The 18890-nt window shown below is 39.5% G+C and overlaps 1 protein-coding gene across 2 annotated transcripts in view; it reads left to right on the top strand.

Moving 5' to 3' along the window:
- The window catches only part of SLC1A1 (solute carrier family 1 member 1), a 50744-nt gene that overhangs the window by 1257 nt on the left and 30597 nt on the right, over positions 1 to 18890 (top strand). The window contains exon 2 of one of the 2 annotated variants that reach the window (XM_054054930.1): positions 12655 to 12795. The exons of the other annotated variant lie outside the window; for it this stretch is intronic. Coding sequence (XP_053910905.1) covers positions 12655 to 12795 — 141 coding nt within the window. The remainder of the gene's footprint in view (positions 1 to 12654; positions 12796 to 18890) is intronic. 2 annotated transcript variants of the gene reach the window in all.

Genomic DNA, 18890 nt, shown 5'->3' with positions numbered 1-18890 from the left:
GGTTTATTAATCTACTTAGTTTGGAGGAACAATTTAGCATTCATTAACAGAATACTGTCACCATTTTGAAAGCAGAAAATATGTTTAGACCTATCAGAAATGCATGCCTGAGTGAGGAGTGGAGATATTGAATCCACGCAGCTGTGGAAGTGCGCTGTGAAAACTGTCCAGCTGTGCTGCAAAGTGCCTGATGTTCTAGCACTGTCATATGGAATCATGATTTTTGTTCATCACTATCAGAACTGTGTTTAGCATCCCAGTGAGATATGCTTATCTTTGCTAATACCCTTATAAGCTGAAACATTTTCCTCATTACTTGTGTGCGTCTTTGACAAGAGGAGGCATAAACACCTAGGAATTCCAAATGCTTCATCCCTCAAGAGTAATTATTTTCTGTGTCATATTTGAAGCATTCAATCATTTGCCTGGCATTTACATCTTCAAAAACATTGGAATTTCTTTTATAGCAGTTGAAGGGGGGGAGTTATTTAAAATCTGTACACAAAATATCTTAAGGATATCATGTCTTCTTAGTGAAAACGCCTGTATGTATTTCTCTAAGAAAACAAAGCTCAAGGCTTAAGAGGCTAATTTTCTTACCTTAGTAGAGATTCTGTTTCAGATCATCAAATTGATGTGGAGAGATCCATGAACTCAGATTTGCAGTCTGAAATTGACTGTATTTCAGATGCAGAGCTAATTCTCAGGGTTCAGGTTTGTATAGTTTCAGTGATAGATGTGCTTGAATGCTCAGCCTGAGAAGGGATTTCGTTATTTAGTAGCTCCTACTGCATATATAAGGAATGCAGTGGGTCCTGTGTGCTGACCATTGACTCAAAGGTGAGGTGTAGCGTCATCAGTTCCTCCCCTGTCTCGCTGCCCTTTTTTAGGAGGCAGGGAGGGCAGGAGAGTTGCAGCCTCACATAGGTGTAGGTGACTGTGAAAGGAGGTAGATCTTGTATCTTTTTTCCTACCTGGGCCTTACTGAGCTCAAAGCAGCTGAGGTAACCAAAGCAGTTTAAAAGTGGACTTACTTGAAGTGTTTCTTCAGCCTTTTGATAAAGAAGGTTATATTTCTTCCAGTTAATGCAATCAAGTCAAAATAAACCAGAAATAGACCTGAAATTTACTCACTCTGAAACAAGTTGCCAAAGGACAGTTGCAAAAGGAGAGTTTGAGTCATGCTTCATAGCATTCTTAGGGAGCATCTGTTTTTTAGTATCACTTTGTTTCCAAGAGGTCACTGCTGCAACATAACCAAGCCAATCATGAAAGGCTGATGATGTGCAAATACTTATTCATTAGTCTGTGGGCCATAGTGTAATAGCTTATAGTTCTCAGCAGTTATTCAGCAGAACTGCTTTTTTATTGCAGTGGAAATAAAAGTGTAAGTAATTTGAGTACGTATGGTCTCAGGTGTTGAGTTGCAGTAGCACACTATACTAAAGCAGAGATCGTTGTGTGTGTTCAGAAAGTATACACAAGTAGATTGCAGGTTTTTTGAGTACTTATATTTTTTGAATCTGATAGGCCAATATCTTTTTGTAATAGTAATAGTAATAGTAATTTGCCTTTTTTTGGTAATAGTTCTGTGGCTGGGGAGCATGTTTCTGGGGGGATTTGGTTCGCGTAAATTTGCAGGTTACAAGTAGTTGTATTTGTCCCTCAACGTAATATCTGTCCATCATTTCCTAAACAAATTCAGAACATCAGATGCCTGTGAGCCTAAACCGGTTGGGTTTTTTAACTGCACCTGTGTGGGACACTGGAAATGTTCAGATATTCAAGAGGAAGACATGAGAAGTGCAGTATTTAGATTCATGCAGCCTCCAGTCATGGGAGGCTGTGAACGGCTGGTGTCCTCTCTTCAGCCAGCCACAAATCGCGTTGGTCAAAGGCGCATAAATGCATTGAAGAGCAGTTCTGCGCTGTGCGGCTGACCCCGCTCTGCTCTCCCCTCCCCGCACACCCACGGTGACGGCGGCCGAGCGGGAGCTGTCCGAGGTGCTGCCGGACAGCCCGCCGGCAGGCGGCGCCCTCAGCGGAGGGATGAGGAAGCTGAGGTGGCGGGGCAGCATCTGCAGCATGCTCTGAAGTCTATTCGGTGTCCGCAGGATCACACGCGGTGCTTGCAGTTCCCTTTTTGGAAGACTGGAGCTAGCATCAGACCTCCTTTCTCCCCGCATTTGAGACCGAGTTTAAAGTATACATCATTCCTACCTGTACCAGTTTGAAGAAGCTTTGGGTGGTGCAGCTATAGCTGTTTACCCAGATCTGATGAGTGCAACAGCCATTGGAGTTTCTGTTTTATGCTTTATGGTATTGCCTCAGCAGTCCCTGTGCCATATTTTTTATCTCTTTAATCTTAATGAGAAAATTATTATTTTATATTCTAATATTCACAGAATCATAGAATAGTTTGGGTTGGAAGGGACCTTAAAGGTCATGTAGTTCCAACACCCCTGCCATGGGCAGGGACACCTCCCACTAGATCAGGTTGTCCAAGGCCCCATCCAACCTGGCCTTGAACACCTCCGGGAAAGGTTGCCACCTTCCCTGGGCAACTTGTGCCAGTGCCTCACCACTCTCATTGTGAAGAATTTCTTCCTTGTGTCTAGCCTAAATCTGCCTCTCTCCAATTTATACCCATACCTCCTTGTCCTATCACTACAAGCCTTTGTGAACAATATTCTAATATTAAGTAGCAATGTCTCTCTATAAGAATATATTTTTTTTTTTGGCCACAGGTCTGTGTTCAGAAAAAAAAATGTCAGGTGCATTCACGTCTGCTAGCTGCAGCTAGAAAGGCTAGGTACCCTCTGTAATCATATACAAGGGGAATTGACTGCCGCTTTTAAAGCACTGGTTCCTTTAAAATGCATCCATGTCAGAGCAGTGTCAGCTCATCCTTGTCAGAGCAGTGTCAGCTCATCCTAGGAAAGGAAACCCACCAGGCGTTCTTACAAGAATGAATGTCTCGCAGGGCAAAGACAATAGCAGAACAATTAGTAACATATCACTCTATTGATGCTCTCTTGTCACAGAGAAGGCCACTCTGAATGCAGGGATCTCACCACCTAAGGTTGGGAAGTTGCTTTTGCAAATGTAGCCTACTGCCCCTAAACCATATACACCTGGAAAGTCTTTCATTTTCTCCCAGCAAGTTGTTTCTATCTCTAACAAGTGTAATTTTAAAATAAAAGAGACCATTCTGGATATGGAGTAATGTTTCTGGGTATGGAGTAATGTCTCTGCATATGGAGTCAGTTTCAGGCAAGTGCAGTTATAAAGCTGACATCTGATTCTGTTCTTGAATTCTGAAGGATAAAATTTTATTAATTTTGCAATTTATAGCACGTGAAGACCAGAAATCCTGAATCAACTATGGTAGCATGGAAATTTGTCAAAAGACTCTGTTTTCTTCTTGGTGTGATTTAGAGCAGCATGAATTATACTTATGATTTTTTATGCCTCTTTAGACAGTGGTGATGCTTATCTTTCTGTTCTTCTCTGTGCATACAACTTGCCTACAGAATGAGATCCATTTAGAAGTGTGTGGAACACAGAAATTCTGAAATAACGTCTGAATTTAAAGACAGAAAGTAAAATACGGAGTGGCCAACAGTTTCATCTTGAGAGTTTTGCATACGACTGAGGATCAGAAATGCTCTAAGCCCGAAACTCAGCCAACAAAAGAAACCAAAGATAGCTGAAGTTAGGCATTTTGCCTCTTTTGCTCTTGAGTTAATTTGAAGCAGAAAAATCCTGACTTTATTTGTTCTTCTGGCATGTAAAATGTTTTCCTGTTGTCTGTCTGTGTGTTTTGTGCCTTGCTTTAACAGAGAACCTGGCTTTCATTTTATGTGAATGAAGAGAAACTACCACTAGAGCTGAGCCTTTAAGTAAAAAGAGCTTTGAAGGGTGTCAGCCTGAAGGTCAAATTTACTCTCTGCAAAGTCCAATAAAATATTTCTTTCCATTTGAAACAGTAACACAAATACTAGTACCAGCAAAATATTTACTGTTTCCAGTTTCAGAATTGCATTTAAAGAGATAATACTGCAATGTAATTGCAAAAGTATTTTTTTGATTTCTGTTTATATCTTAAGAAGGTGTAAAGATGCTTGCTTCTTATGTAGCCCAGCAAACAGATAATATACAAGTTGAGACAATTCACAAACAACACTTGCACTCTTTGCAAATCTACGTTTTGTTTGTTTATTTGTTTAACAAAAGCCTTACAGGATTTGTGGAAGATGTTCTTACTTATGTCCCTACAGCAGTGTTTCATGGTGTGAGATCATATCTGTATCATATATTACACTGAACATCGGGGCTATATTGGACTAAGTGTGTCAGATTTAATTTTCTTCCTACTGTTCTTCCACGTATTGCACATTTCATGAGACTCTGATGGCATACCAGAACATTAAATGTGATGTCTGATAACAATTTCTATTTATATATGTATATTCACAAGGTATTACAAAACAGCCATTTCTTAGTCCTTGCGTGCTTTTGGAACCACAAACAACCTGGCCTTGCTTAATCTGAACTCTTCTTCTAGGTCATATCTCTGATTTCTCAACTCTTTGAAGTCCTCATTAGTTTCAGAACGATGATGTTTCTGCATGTCACTATCTGTCTCTCTTTAGTTTCTGCTAAATTGGCTTTCCAGCTGCATATCTCAATTTATTACAGTCAGGATCATTCCATTGCCCTTCCAGCAAGGAGACAGCTAGAACGGTATGTCCTGTTAACTACTTCTCTCATCACAGTTTAAAACAGAAGCTGTAACAAAGGTCAGAATCTGGCAGATACTCCCAGTTACTAGCCTTTCACCTTTCTTATACCATTGCCAACCATTTAGTTTCTTATGTGTTTCAGGGGTCTTAAATGAAGGTGTATTTTTCCTTATGTGCTCTATTGAGCTAATATCTCTTGGACTGTAAAGGATGTACAATAGTGCTCAGATAGCTTTGGGATAGCAAACAAATGTTACAAAAAGAGAACAGAGGGTCAATAGGCTTTTACAAGAAAGGCTGAGAAGCTATGTTTTTTTTGAGGGGGATTGGAATGGTGCCATTGGAGTAGTAATATGTTAGGCTGAGTAAGCAAAATGTTAGACACTGGTAACACCAGAATTGGGGACATGGTGCCATCAGAAATTAGTGACAAAAACGATCCAAATGAAAGCACTATTTTATAAAATTGAGTGGATTTGGAGACATGGAGGAAGCAAAGACCCGTACATGTCTGAATGACTGCCGGGGAGAGAGGTTTTAGTTCAAGAAGACATCCAAGTTACCAGTGGGTGGGGTGAAAGAGAGTGGTAGTGGTTTCAGAAGTGACAGCTGAAAGGGTTCGTAGGGAAGATCTGCAAAAGAAGAAAAGTGATTTGCCATTGACACATTACATTTCAGTTTTACTGTCGAACACAGGAATATGAGATAGAAAGATATACATCCTGGCTTATCACATCTAGTCAACTGCTGCTTCAGGTTACATCACTTTATATAAACTTCTGTAACATCATGCTGCACCTGAAACCTCTGTAGGCTTCTTGGTGCTGCCTGTCCTCCTAGGAAGCAATATTCATCAGCCTGATTGATGAAAGCCTTGCAATTTCCAGTCTAAATGTATTCAGGTTCAATATGCATCTGTGTGTTAAAAAATTACTCTTCCTTTTCTCTTTAGCCATTTTCTGCACTTCTAGTTCATTCAGCCCTGTTGGACAAACTAAGCTCTTTAATCTCTTTTCAGAAGGTATGGTCCTCATTCTCTTCCTCACTCTACAGTCTTTCTTTGCATGTGGTCCTGTCTGAGTTCACTTTTCCAGAAGTCTCGATGAGTTTAGCACAGTCTTTCCCAAGAGAACAGGTGCTTTCACCAGGAGACACCCGAATTAATGAGGAAACATAGGTTGTATAGCTGCTGCAAAAGAACTATCGTTTTCTGCAGATTACTTAATTTATGTGTAAGCTTTATAATATGGTATTTATTATATTAAGATTAAGTTCTGTACTTCACAAATCTAACAGTCACTGAATTTGTTGAAAAACTGTGAAAGAGGCGATTTGTATCTCCGATACCACTTAATTTATCTTAACAGAGTTAAGGATTAACAATGGAACAAATTCTTCACAACACCTCTCGTACTTTTTCTGTATGTTAACAATATGTTCTCTCTAGTGTACTGGGATACATATACAGATAAGCACGTTTGTAAATTTTTTTCTTTCCTTCAGCTGTAGTCTTTTATCTTGGTTTTCTCAGGTAGAAGTTACATCTGTATACTGGAACTATTTGGAGAATATATATCCTCATGAAATTAATATGTAACATATTTACATAAGTGAGAGGAAACTAGGAGACCAAGAGGAGTCATGCATTATCAGACTGCTTAGCTATCTGTACATTGGTGATTTGGGGCAACACAGGTCCAGCATTCAGCAGAACCATAGTCACGCGTTGTCACTAAAGAACGGTCATTATTTGCCTTTTCCTGGCGGAATGACATAACTACCCTTGATTTGTCTAAGGGTGGAGTGAGTACTGTGCAGGGCTGCAATGCTGAGCAGCTGCTCTGTGTTATCTGTGACTGCTACAGGCCGCTTGGTGTTATCAGCATAGGTTCCTACAGGAGAACAGCTTTGCCAATCGTAGCAGCCTTTACACCTGCTGTCAATAAAGGGGAGTATCCTACACTGGAGAAGCTGGTTTTTACCCCTCTGGCCGGGGGTCCACCTTGCCTTCGTTCCTGATGGTCTGTCAGAGGGAGTCACTGTCCACCCAAACTTTCCACACACAGCAGTCAGATGACAGTTTGTAATTTCTGTGAAGGAATTTACAGCCGCTGCACCCTCAACAGCTTAACCTCAGAGAGAGGACACAGGGGGTCTCACCACAGTGGAGGAATGAGCATACCTTCCCTCAATACATTCCTACTACATATTTTTCAGTAGACCAAGTTCTGACTTGGGAACTTTCTTCTTCTGAAAGATTTCTGAGAGGACTTTTCTTCACATATCTTTATAAGTAAGCTGGTAGCGTAGGCAACACTAGCTTCCAGAGAGTTAAGATCAGTTGCCATGCAGTTATACCCCTCTTAATCCTACCTCAGTAGTTGCCTGCAGTTTTCTAAGAATCTTGCTTTTTTCTGTCAATGTCAGTATGTTTATTAGAAGGAATATTAATTTTCAAGTAAAATGTAAGTAAAATGCATAACATTAGAAAATGTTAAAAATAATTCAAAGAGAGCTGAATTAATAAGCTGAAATAATGAGTTTATAAGTGTTATTGCAACCAAGAACAACCAAGAATTTCTACACACTCTATTTTAGTGTTACATAGTTTGCACTTTGTCTTTCTTTGTAGTTGAGACAGCCAGTGACATTACAGAAGCTCTAGAGAGAGTGGAAAAAAGTGCATTTTATAAAATATTAGAGAAGTACTCAGACTGTATCATAGACTGCAAAAATCTTGCCTGCCTGTGCTGCAATTTAAGGTGTTTATATTGAATTCTTTGTATGATGTTTCAAATCAAGTTAGTGAACTTCCTGTGTCAGCCTTTTCGGTCCAATTAATCATATGCTGTAAAGAAATCCAATTAAGACCCACCAATATGATAGAAGTAGTTGTGTTTTAGTCTATCACATGAACAGCATATCATGTGAAATTATAAAAAGCTTAGTCACTTTGCTAGTAGCACGGTTGGTGTTGCCGCAGCACAATTAAATAATATTAGGCTTGAACCATGGAAAATGCCCATATTTTTTTCACCTTTCAGTGCCGTAACAAAGCAAAATTCTTATAATTCCTCTAGCGTCTTTCAGTATCAGCCAGAATCACTAATTTTGCTCCAGTGAAGGGGAGTTTCTACATGCTTGAATTATGTGAAAACAGATAAAGTAAATACTACAACTTTTTTCAGAGAAGGGTTCGGTGTGATTCAGAACAGAACATTTTACAAAACAGATGGTATGTTTTCCAGAAATACATGCTGGATTTCTTTTCTCGTCGTCTTTATGGTTCATTCCTAAGGATCATTCCCGTAATGAAGTTAGTGGGAGTTGAAGGCGATATGCTGTTTCCGCAGTGTTGCGCACATTGGTGGAGTGAGAACTCTCTGCCAGTTAACACTGTGCATCCTATGTCAATGTCGTCATCCATGAGTGCAAATAACATGTTAGTATCCCTAACACGTTATTTTATCTGTTTTATATTCTCTGTCTGTGAGAAATAGGACCAGACATGTCTATGTGTGTACTTTTGTTATTTGTTTCTAAATTGTGAATTGTTTCATCTGTGAGAGAAGGTAAAAAAAGTGAAGTAGTATCATGCGTTCTTGTCATCAAAGATGTGATCGGGTTCTGAAGAGCATCTAACCCATGATGGTAATGAAGTAAAGCAGGTAACTACAGTTGCTTCATCCTGAACAGATTCAGCTGCTTGGGGGTTCCAGGTTTTCAAATTCAAGATCTAAATTGTGTTGAACTCAGACAATTATACAAAAAAGGCCTCAGGATCCAGGGAATGAAGTCTTTAGCCATAATTCCCTGAAATACTGTAACTAGTCTCCATATTTGGTTGCTCTGATGGCTGCTGAGACAACAGCACTCTTATATGAATTTACAATAGCTATAGGACAATCCATGACACTCCCAATGTGTGCTAGTATAGGTGAGCAGACAGATTATGAAATTTGTTGGAACAGTTTATGTATTTCTCTTCTTACTCATTTCCACATCTGTGTCATGAACTGCAGCACAGTACTTGAAGAAAAATGTCGTAGTCCTGTAGTTGTTCCCATGCAAAAGATTTGCATTTCAGAAACAACAGCAGTGTACAAAAAGGCATACTCTGTGTGCAGGGCAGATTGTGCTAAATGAGTATTCACTAGATACCCAAATGTCAGAGTGAACTTTAGAGATATACAGAACCTGCAACAGAATGGTCTCCCAAGACACATTTTACCTGATTGCTGTGGTTCACTCACTGCACGCACGTATGCAGGCCAGACTGGTTCTGCTGCCTCATTACACACAGCTGTCAATGCCTCAAGGTTGTCGGATGTCATGGATCAAGCGTTACATGCAGTACGGCTAGTTGCAAGTGCTATCTCCTTGCAGTACTTCCTGCTCCCCTTCCCCTAGGTAAAGACAAAACATGGGTCATGCCACACAGAGGAAGCGTGACACTCTGGCTTTTTATACTAGGACTCCTGGGATTGATGGGGAGATGAATGCCAAGAAATTTTTCTTGGTATGCTCATTTTCAGTAATTTTCTTCCGCTCTGTTTTTGTTCCCTTGTTCTTCTCACCCTCACCCATCACTTCTTAGTCTGCATTTATTTCTTTGAAGGGTTTTCTGTCTGTTACCAGGTTGTAAAAAGACTGTGTGCTACTTGGAAGACCAGTGCTAAGGAGTAAAAGCATGGCATGTGTTGTTTCATATGAGTTCAGACAGGAGAAGGGTCCTGTGGCCTCTTCATCTGTTGTAGTTCAGGGACCCAGACTGCATCTTTCGCTTTCTGTCTGTGGCTGCCAGGAGAGAAAATGTAGACATCATGCTATCTATAGAGCATGTGCTGTGCTATGGACGGTCATGACGAGATATTTGCCTTTAGAAAATTAGATCAAGGACATTGAATTGTACATATATTTCTGCCTTCATTCTTCTGTTCTGCCCAGTGTTGCAGAAATCCAGACTTTAAGTGACATGTGCCATTGAGCTGTAAGTAGAGAATTATTCTCGTGGTAAAAATCCTAACCTAACTTAGCCATGTGGGCAAGAGGAGGGGGTGGAAAATGAAAACAATGTAGCATGGAAAAGAAGACAGATGGAGTGGTTGAGGTTCAGTAGCATTTCTGTAGAGAAATTAATGTTTCATAAGACTTTTGTCTGCACTTGCTTAGGGCTGCTGTAATCAGTGTGGTGTTAGAGGTACTTGTGACTGTGTGGAATACATTTATGATAGGCCACACTTCTTTCTCTGTATTGTAATTCCAAGGAAGAAGATTCCAGTTAAGCATTGAAAAGTTCTGTATGTGCCCATTCCAAACACATAAGCAAATTTATTCTGGTAACTTTCTAACCTTCTTCTGTTACTGCTACAAAATAAAATTTCTTCCTGTATTTCCATGCTAAATTCAAGCAGTCTGTGCTAGGTTCTGTCTTAAATTAAAAGGATGCTGCATTTTAACTGTATTTTGGCATGCTACACAAGTTAATATGGATATAAGGTCTCTGTCTGGTAAAGGAATAGGATGAACAGGGAAGGGACAACAGTAATATTTCAAGAGAATTGTTGGAATAAGGAAGTTTATTTTCAGTTACTGCCGCTAGATATCTAGTATTCTCTCCCCCAAGAAAATTAAACAAGTATGAATATGTGAGTGAAAAAGCGTAAGGAAACACTGCTAAAATTTTGACAATACACAAGAAGTTTTTGTAGTGAAATCCAAAGAAGTGGAAAAGAGAACTCTGAAGAGTGAAAATGAGGATGGATCTTTCTATCTGTTAGTAATCCAGCTAAATGTGCAATAATCAGACTTCTGAGCTGGTCAACCGTGATAGTCATCACCTGTAAAGACACACGATTAGAACATCACCTAGTCACACCTGATCAAAGTGAAGTGATGTTGCACATCTTTTAGTAAACATACGATGTGGGTTTGCTGCAAGTTAAGCAGATGCCCACCGTAGATCATGTGAATAGTCTGCAAACATGGAGACTACTTGTATGCTTAGATCCAGCTGTTTATACCAGTGTTATTAGGATCAAAGTCTTTATAACTCGTTTCAATACGTGTAACCATTTCACAGAGTTTTATCTTGCTTGAGCTTGTCTTGGAGCACAGACTAGTAATTTTCAAGGTATTTAGTTCACTTGCTGGATTAGAATTAGAGATCATTGTATCTTATCATTCACTGATCAAGGGCATTTAATGTTGCAAGCATCTTCAAGGCTATTAACATTCAAGATTGTTGCAAGGAATTTGAAGTATCCATGTTCACTGGCACAGATGACAGCTAAATCAGAAATCGTAATAGTTGCTGAGAACAGCCTGGTTGCCTGAAAGGTTAAGTTATTCACTTTCCATCTCTTTATTAACAGGAAAGACTTGGTAGGAGTTTATACTCTGCCTCTGTTTTCTTTGATCTTTTTTTTTGTGGTGCTCATATAGCGCAGAAAAGATGGTTAGTTATCTTTTTGTGCTCTCAGAGACAAATTCTGTGAAGGTGACTGTTTACAGATCTGCATCAACTAACATTCAGATAGTATACAGACTAGCACAAACCACAGCTATCATGAATCTTTAGGGAGGATTTTTACAAGAATTCTTACTTTCTAGAAGAGGAAATTATGAGTTTATATTTTAATAGAGAACTGGATAGGGAATCCCTGTCTATTTCCTTCAGTATCAAAGGTGTGGACCAGTTGCCTATGCCTTTGCCTAGATTTGGTTTTGAACCAAATCTGGTATTGTCTGCCTCCACAACTTCGATCACTTAAGTTAAGGAATGTTTCTTATAAGCCTGTTTAGTCAACCTTTACACCAGCTTCTTAAACAACATCTAATTTAAATGCTTCATATACCATCAGAAATAAAACAGGGAAGATGTGCAAGTGGCTTGGGCACTAGCAGCTTGCTGTTCATATGAGTAAGACCTTTCAGCTCTCAGTGAGTAATGGAGGGTTCTAAGTCGCTGTCTTTCTCGTTGAATCCAGTTAGAAATTGGATTTCTTGATACTCAGTTTAGCCAGTACTGAAGCATTACGAAGTTGGTATGTGAAACAATAGTCGTAGTGATTTCTAAACACTGATGAACATGTTTTCTGTACTAAATAATTTGAAATGGAAAATAAAAGTGTTTCCTGTCAAACTGAAGAAATTTATCTTTTGGCCTATGATTTATTTTCTTTTCGTTGAATGCTTATCTGTGATTTGTCTAGGAAGCCAGAACTATCTGATAACTCGTGTAATCCAAAGATAAGAGGAAGTATGAAGGTACCTTGTACTATGGCTCAGTCATTGATTATAGTTACGGTCTGATATTTTGCAGATCTGTCATGTAGTGGAAATAGTGTGAAATATGTTGAGTATATTTTTGTTGATCAATTTTCTGGAAATTATTAAATTAATATAGTGATTGTAGTCACATGCTTTTCTAAGCACTTAGAGCTGCAGTTGCTGAAAGTGTTGCTGCTGGATAGACATTTTTAACAACATGAATTATCTAAAATATTTATATTGTATCTCTTTCTTTAATAATTGGTAGTGCTTATGGATTATATTGTTGTGGTTTTTTTAATGTAGATTGTACGTCTTCTGAAGCTTATGAAACCACATAAAAAGTCACTGCTGGACTCAACTGATAATCAGAGAGCATAATCAAGACTTTTCCAAAGATATCTTCCAAGCTCAGATTGATATATGTTATTACTGTTTCTGTCATTGACATATGAAACAGAAAAAGAAACATCTCTCTTTAATTTGCTTTAGAATTTCTAGCATGTCTGTAAAAATGTGTCTGTTGCTCACTCTATTTGTTTTCCTTGTTTTCTGCTGGTTTTCCTCCTTTTCCCCCATGTCTCTACTATAAATTCCTGCTAATTGCTGTCACTTTTTTTTATTATGTGCCTTTTAGGTATTGGAGTAGGCGTGCTGGTACGAGAATATGGCAAACTGACTAACCTGGGTAAAATATACTTTTCCATTCATGGGGAAGTGCTGATGAGGATGCTCAAAGTCGTCATTCTGCCGTTAATCATATCAAGTACAATCACAGGTATGACTGGAAATGTACTGTTAGCTGATGAGAGTATCATTGTGGTTTAACTTTATTTCTAAAAGAAATGACCCTTAAAAACAACTTGATGTAACTATAATGAAAGATTTAGATTCCATACATTTAGATTAAGCTTTTCTAGACATAATAAGGATGGATTTGGAGGATTAGCACCATTGTCTGGTAATTAAGGTATAAAGAGCTATGAGATAGTAACTTACATCTTTATAGATTATTGTATCTTTCTTCTTGTTTTCGGGAATGGGTTAAACAGTTGCAAATTGCAAGCCAAAGCTGCAACTGCATGTTCTTAGGTGCAGAGTTAACCGTTGTAAGCAGTGTCGTACTGCCATTTCACAAGCAAGGGAGAGCTGATCTCATGGCTTACTGTTATAAAAAGAGGAAATTCCTTGCTTCCCTGTTCTCAACCAACTCCCATGAGGTACCTTACATGAGCTGTGGCATTTGCCAGCTTCTCCTGCAAGTCTGTTCAATTCACTGACCTGACAGAAAACTATAAAATAGAGGAAAAAAAAAGTCTTTGGTGTGCTCAGTTCAAACGATTTTTGGGGAAGTGCAAAGTAGTGGGGAGGGAGCCTGTGTGGTCAGAAAGGGGTTATGAGCAAAACTTCCCTCTTTTGGGAGAAGTAAGTAAGCTGTTGGCTGCAACCTCTCCATAGCATGCTAGAATTTGCTAACAGCTCACCAAGCAGGAAAGATTTGCCAGAGCAAGCCTAAAGCAGAAAGGCAGAACTGGAAGCCAAATAGCCTTTCTGAGAGTGGGGGAAAAAAAAAGGGTGAGGAAAGCCAAACAAAATTGTAATTATTCTTCAAGCTTTTACTGAGGGAACAAGAGTTGTGACTACTTTCTTTTAGCTTCCTACAATGAATCGGGACACATTTGTCACAATACTGTCCCGTTTCATCTCTACAAAGCCTCTGGTTTGGGAATGTATTCATGTCCAGGCGTTTGTGGTTTGGTTGGATGGTCATGGAAATGCATCAGACATTTGACTGCAGAGAGAGGAGAGCGTGGTGTTTTCAGAAAATGAAAGTGAAATTTAGATTATGCTATGAAAGTGCTTTCAAGAATAGGTTATTGAATGCAAACTCCCAAGCTCAAAAATTCATGGCCCAAAGTATCACTGATTTCATCAGCACACCCCAAAGCAGACCTATGACAGGAAGAGCCTAAGGGAAACAGCCAAGGTCTTTGAAGCTTGTCTGTAATGCAGGGTGACAGGAACCCTGTGTTAGAATTGAAATGGAAAATGTCAAGAGGTACAAGATGGAGACATCCAGAGAGGAAAGCTGCAAGAGTCAAGAGCTGTATCTGGATTAGTGAAGGGAGATTAAGCACTTGCTCTTCTATCCTTTACATACTGGCAGAAAAAGGAATAAAAAGGGCTCAGTGTTTTAATTAATAGACAGGACAGCAGCATTTTTGTATAGAGGGGGAAATGAGGCAGAAAGCAAAGGAAAACTGAACTCTTACAGCATTGGGCTTGAGTCTGTGACAGGAGATCCAGAGAAAGCTGCCAAGCTAGGACTAGTATATTTCCTTTTCTGAACAATTGTTTATTTGTGAGTGAAGTTGAGCCTTGTCTTCATAAATAAATTATATAATTAGAATAACCATGAAATTAATTATTCATGAAATGCAACCCTGTCTAGCACTTGTGAGGCAAAACAAGAATCATGCTGTTAACTATATTGTGTTTGTATTTAGTGTTTAGCATTCCAGTATGAGTAAACTGCATTTGTAGATACTAACATGAGCTTTGATTTTAAAGATTGCAGATTGTGTCAGTTAAATTCGTATAGAGAGATGAGAATGAGGTGCTCTGACTCTGACCTGAGCATACCCAATTTACGTAGAAAAGAAGGGCTTATTTTTCTACAGCTAACATTTTAGGCAAGAAAACAGAAACAAGATTGATAATGAACAGAAGCTATTTTAATAGAATATGTGGAGCTTTGCTGCTCTTGGGAACAAAAGCATTAGCTGCTTGTGTGCAAGTAATGCTGAGATGTGTGGCAAGCAAATGGACTGGGCGTGTCTGATTTTCACTGTTCACCTGCATCCTTCTTCAGGATGTTGATGAGATATTTTGCTTCTTGTAACAGAAATGTAGTAGCCTTCTAAACACTAGAAATGCATATTTGAGTTGAATGAGTAGGCCTCATAAAGCACACCAGCCTACTGATGCAACAGAATGGGTTGAGGTTGGAAAGAACCTCTATGAGACAACACAGGCTCCCCTGCCCCAGCAGGGTCAGCTAGAGCAGGTTGCAGTGAACCATGTCCAGTCACATTTTGAGTGTCTTAAAACACCAGAGACTCCATAGTCTCTCAGGCCAACGTGTTTGACCAGCCTCACAGTAAAATAGTGTTTTCTTCTTCAGATGAAGTTTCATGTTTTCTTTTAATTTTTGGTTATGGCGTCTTATTTTATGTCTGGGCACCACTGAGAAGACCTTGTCTCTGTCTTCTTCATTCCCACCCATCAGGTATTCATACACACGAATAAAATCCCCCTGAACCTTCTCTTCTCCAAGCTGAACAGTCCCAACTCTCTGAGCCTCTTGTTACGTGAGAGTTGTTCCAATCTCTTCATCATCTTTATGGCCCTTCTCTGAACTCACTTAACTAAGTCTATTTCTTTCTTGTACTGGGTAGCCTAGAACTAAGCACAGTACTCCAGACGTGGTTTTACCAGTGCTCTTTTTTAGGGGAAAGATTACCTCTCTCCATGTGCTGGTAGTGCTTTTCATAATGCTGCACAGGAGGCTATCGGCTGCCTTTGGTATGAGATGTTGCTGTCCTATGGTCAGCTTGTTGTTCACCAGGACCTTCAAGTCCTTCTCTGCAGAGCAGTCAGCCTTCAGTGTGTAGTGGTGCCTTGCATTATTACTCCCCTGATGCAGAGCTTTGTCTTTATCCTTGTTGATCTTTATGAGATTTCTCTCAGATGAATTCTCCAGCCCATCTAAGTTCCTCTGAATAGCAGTACAACCATTTCCTCCCAGTTTTGTATCATCTGTGAACTTGCTGAGGGAGCATTCTGCCCCGTCATCTGGATCGCTGATGAAGATTTTAAACAGTATTAGCCTTGGTATTGACCTCTGGGATACACCAGTAGTGACTTGCCTCCAACCAGGCTTGTGCTGGTGATCACAACTTCTGGGCCTGGCTATTCAGTAGTTTTCAGTTCACCCCACAGTGCAATTACCTAACCTGTACTTTGTTGTTTTTTCTGTAGCGGTGTCATCAGAGGCAGCATTGAAAGCTTCACTAAAGTCAAGGGAGAGAACGTGCCCCCTGCAATTCTGAATTTTAGTGCCAAAGCAAAATTCACAGTTTGAAAAAATACTGTAAAGGATAGAACAAGGAAGAGAATGAAAATATTCAGAATTCATTACGTGTCTTTACCTGTGTCTTTTAACAAGGCAGGGACCTCACTGTTAGTGGCAAGGGCATGTGTCTCTGCATTTGGCTGTGAACCTTCCCTGGAATGCGACATGAAAGTACTTTCCTCAAAAGTAACCTCATCGTTATTGACTAAACATGGGACATATCAGGATAGCACCACAGCCTGCATGCATGCTGGCTGTCCATGGTGGGACCAGATGTGTTATGAATATGTGCACCTCCTCAGGATTTGTGCAGATTCTGATAAGGCTTTTATCTGATGATCACAGTTGTCAGACCTAGGTACATGTTCACATGATCAGTGGCAGGTATTTAAGGCCTCAATACATGTGAAGTTACTGCAGAAAAACTTGTGACAACACATCGTCTGGGCCTGTATAACTATCTTATTGATTCACAAGGTAAGTGGACACTACTTAGTTCACCATGAGAGAAAGTTAAACATTAATTCATGTTGTTGTGCCTTTGCTGCTGCTACTAGTATGTGCAGAGACAATGGTAATGGCTCATTTGGTGCACAGTTGTAAACTGACCATGGTGCTGGGTCCAAAGGCATCTAGGAAGTTTTGATGCCTACACAAAGCTGTTGTGTGGATGTAGGTCATGTCAGAATACTGGATTTTGGTGACTAGTAACATTTTTGCACAAGAATTGCATATTGATGATATGATCTGTAGTTTTCCTTGTTAGGATTAGAATGTCTTAAAAGGTGACATCACATCCTGAAAAACATCAGCTTATTCATATGCTTTGAAACAGTGAGCTACATACAAATGCATGTACTATGACAAGACCTCTGTCCATTTGGACGTAGTGATGTAAAACAAGCCCACTGCAAAAGCAGTGATGGTAGGAATCACTCCTTGAGATTCGAGGAGTTTCTGTGAAATTTTAAGTATTAGTATTTTCAACTTCTTGCAAAAATCCTGTCTTAGTAGAAAAACTCTCACTGACTCCTTCAATTAGAGCACGATCACACAGTCTATTTTCAATTCTCCATCTTTGGTTGAATGGAGAGCTTTGTAGAATGTGGTTTTCCTTCACAAACCCAGTTCTTCAGAGTGTAAAAGAGGAAAGGCATTATTTACTTTAATGTAGTGTATGAGATGCAGTCAATGGGATTTCTCCACTGACCTGCCTGGAGGCTGAACTGTAATCTAGTAAAAAAAGTAACATAAACACTAAGCATGTATTTCTTAGGAAAAAATTGAAAGGGGTGGTTGAGAGGTCTTTGCTTTGGGGACAGAAGAGTCTGAGTAGTGACATGCTCTTTTAAATTAGTCTTAGTCTACCTCGGAGCTGAATCTTAATTGTTCTTTGTGTCTCATTATTTTAATGAATGGGAGGTGTAAGTTTAATTTAGTTTGTCCTATTAGCCTACTGCTGATAATTCTGTTCAAAATATCTAGCTATTTTGGATCTCCAGGAGATCTCTATCCCTCAGGTGGGCACACTGATGCATCAGTCATGTGAAGGAATTGTTTGTATTTTCTGTTTCCTGCTGTAGTGGCATGGGAAAATTGAAATGAAAATAAAAAACCTAGAGTGTTACTCAAGGCACTCGCTATGACATCTGGAATTACACCTGTACTGAGTGTAATACTCCACGCCCCAAATTAACTTCTTTGAAGCAGTGCTCTAAAAGAAGAAACAGTTAGGCAGATAACAAAAATATATTCTTTTTAGTTGCCCTGTATGGAGAAAGAACTGAGACTAATCTCTTCCGTGCTTCCTGGGAGACTTAAATTTAAACATTCTAGGAGTATTTACAAGCCTATAAAATGTCTATGAAAGTTTTGGAAAAAACACAATTCTTAATTTCTTTAAGAGAATGAAAATTCTGTAGAATTCTGTAGTATATTTCTTCACGTCTGCATACTGAGCAGACTAATCCTCTTGAATCACTTCTCATCTTCTTTTTCTTGTGCTGAGATTCACAGGGTAGATAATGGCAGTAAATGTTTGCAAATCTGTTTTCTGTTTGGATCACACCAGGACTTAGGCTGGAGACAACTGTCCATTTTCCTGGACAGTTGTTCCCCTGTATCTGGGTGCAAGCTGGGGAAACCTACATGTCTGGCCAGGAGCTGAGTCATCAACACAAATTGTCTGGCTCTCCTTCCTGCACCTAGATCCCGTGTTACTACCTAGTGGCAGAAGATCTTGATCTTAGCCAACACCCTCAGCCCTCCAGAAACTATCAGAGCGCCATCGCTCTGCTTCCAATCAGCCTTTCTAAGCTCAGGTTATATCAGACTGCCTGTCTCATTGATTTTCAAATTACAAGCCATAGACCACGAATGTTTTCTGTCAAAAACTTCCTCTAAAAGCTGGCATCACGTATCTGATAAATGACCTTTGATGTTTCCAGGGCTACCCATAAATGCGAGAAATCTTAACTGTGTAGCAGTCATGTCTATTTTGTTTTCTGCCTCATGCTTTGGGTTGAAAGGTCTGACACGTAACACAGCAGGTTCATGTCTCACATGTCTATATTGGTGACATGATTTTTTTCAACATCTGTTCTAAGTTCTAGAATAACCCCTCTCTCATTTCATATCTTGTCTCCATGGCAAAACATTAATAATGATTTTCCTTATGTTTCTGACCTTCCTTGTACTTCCAGTCTAAACAACAGCTCTAAAGAAGCTAAAACAGATGC

The sequence above is a fragment of the Cuculus canorus genome, chromosome Z (assembly GCF_017976375.1).
Source record: "Cuculus canorus isolate bCucCan1 chromosome Z, bCucCan1.pri, whole genome shotgun sequence".
Classification (NCBI taxonomy): Eukaryota; Metazoa; Chordata; class Aves; order Cuculiformes; family Cuculidae; genus Cuculus; species Cuculus canorus.
Note: the sequence above shows the minus strand (reverse complement) of the source record. Positions and strands in the feature narration are given on the sequence as shown.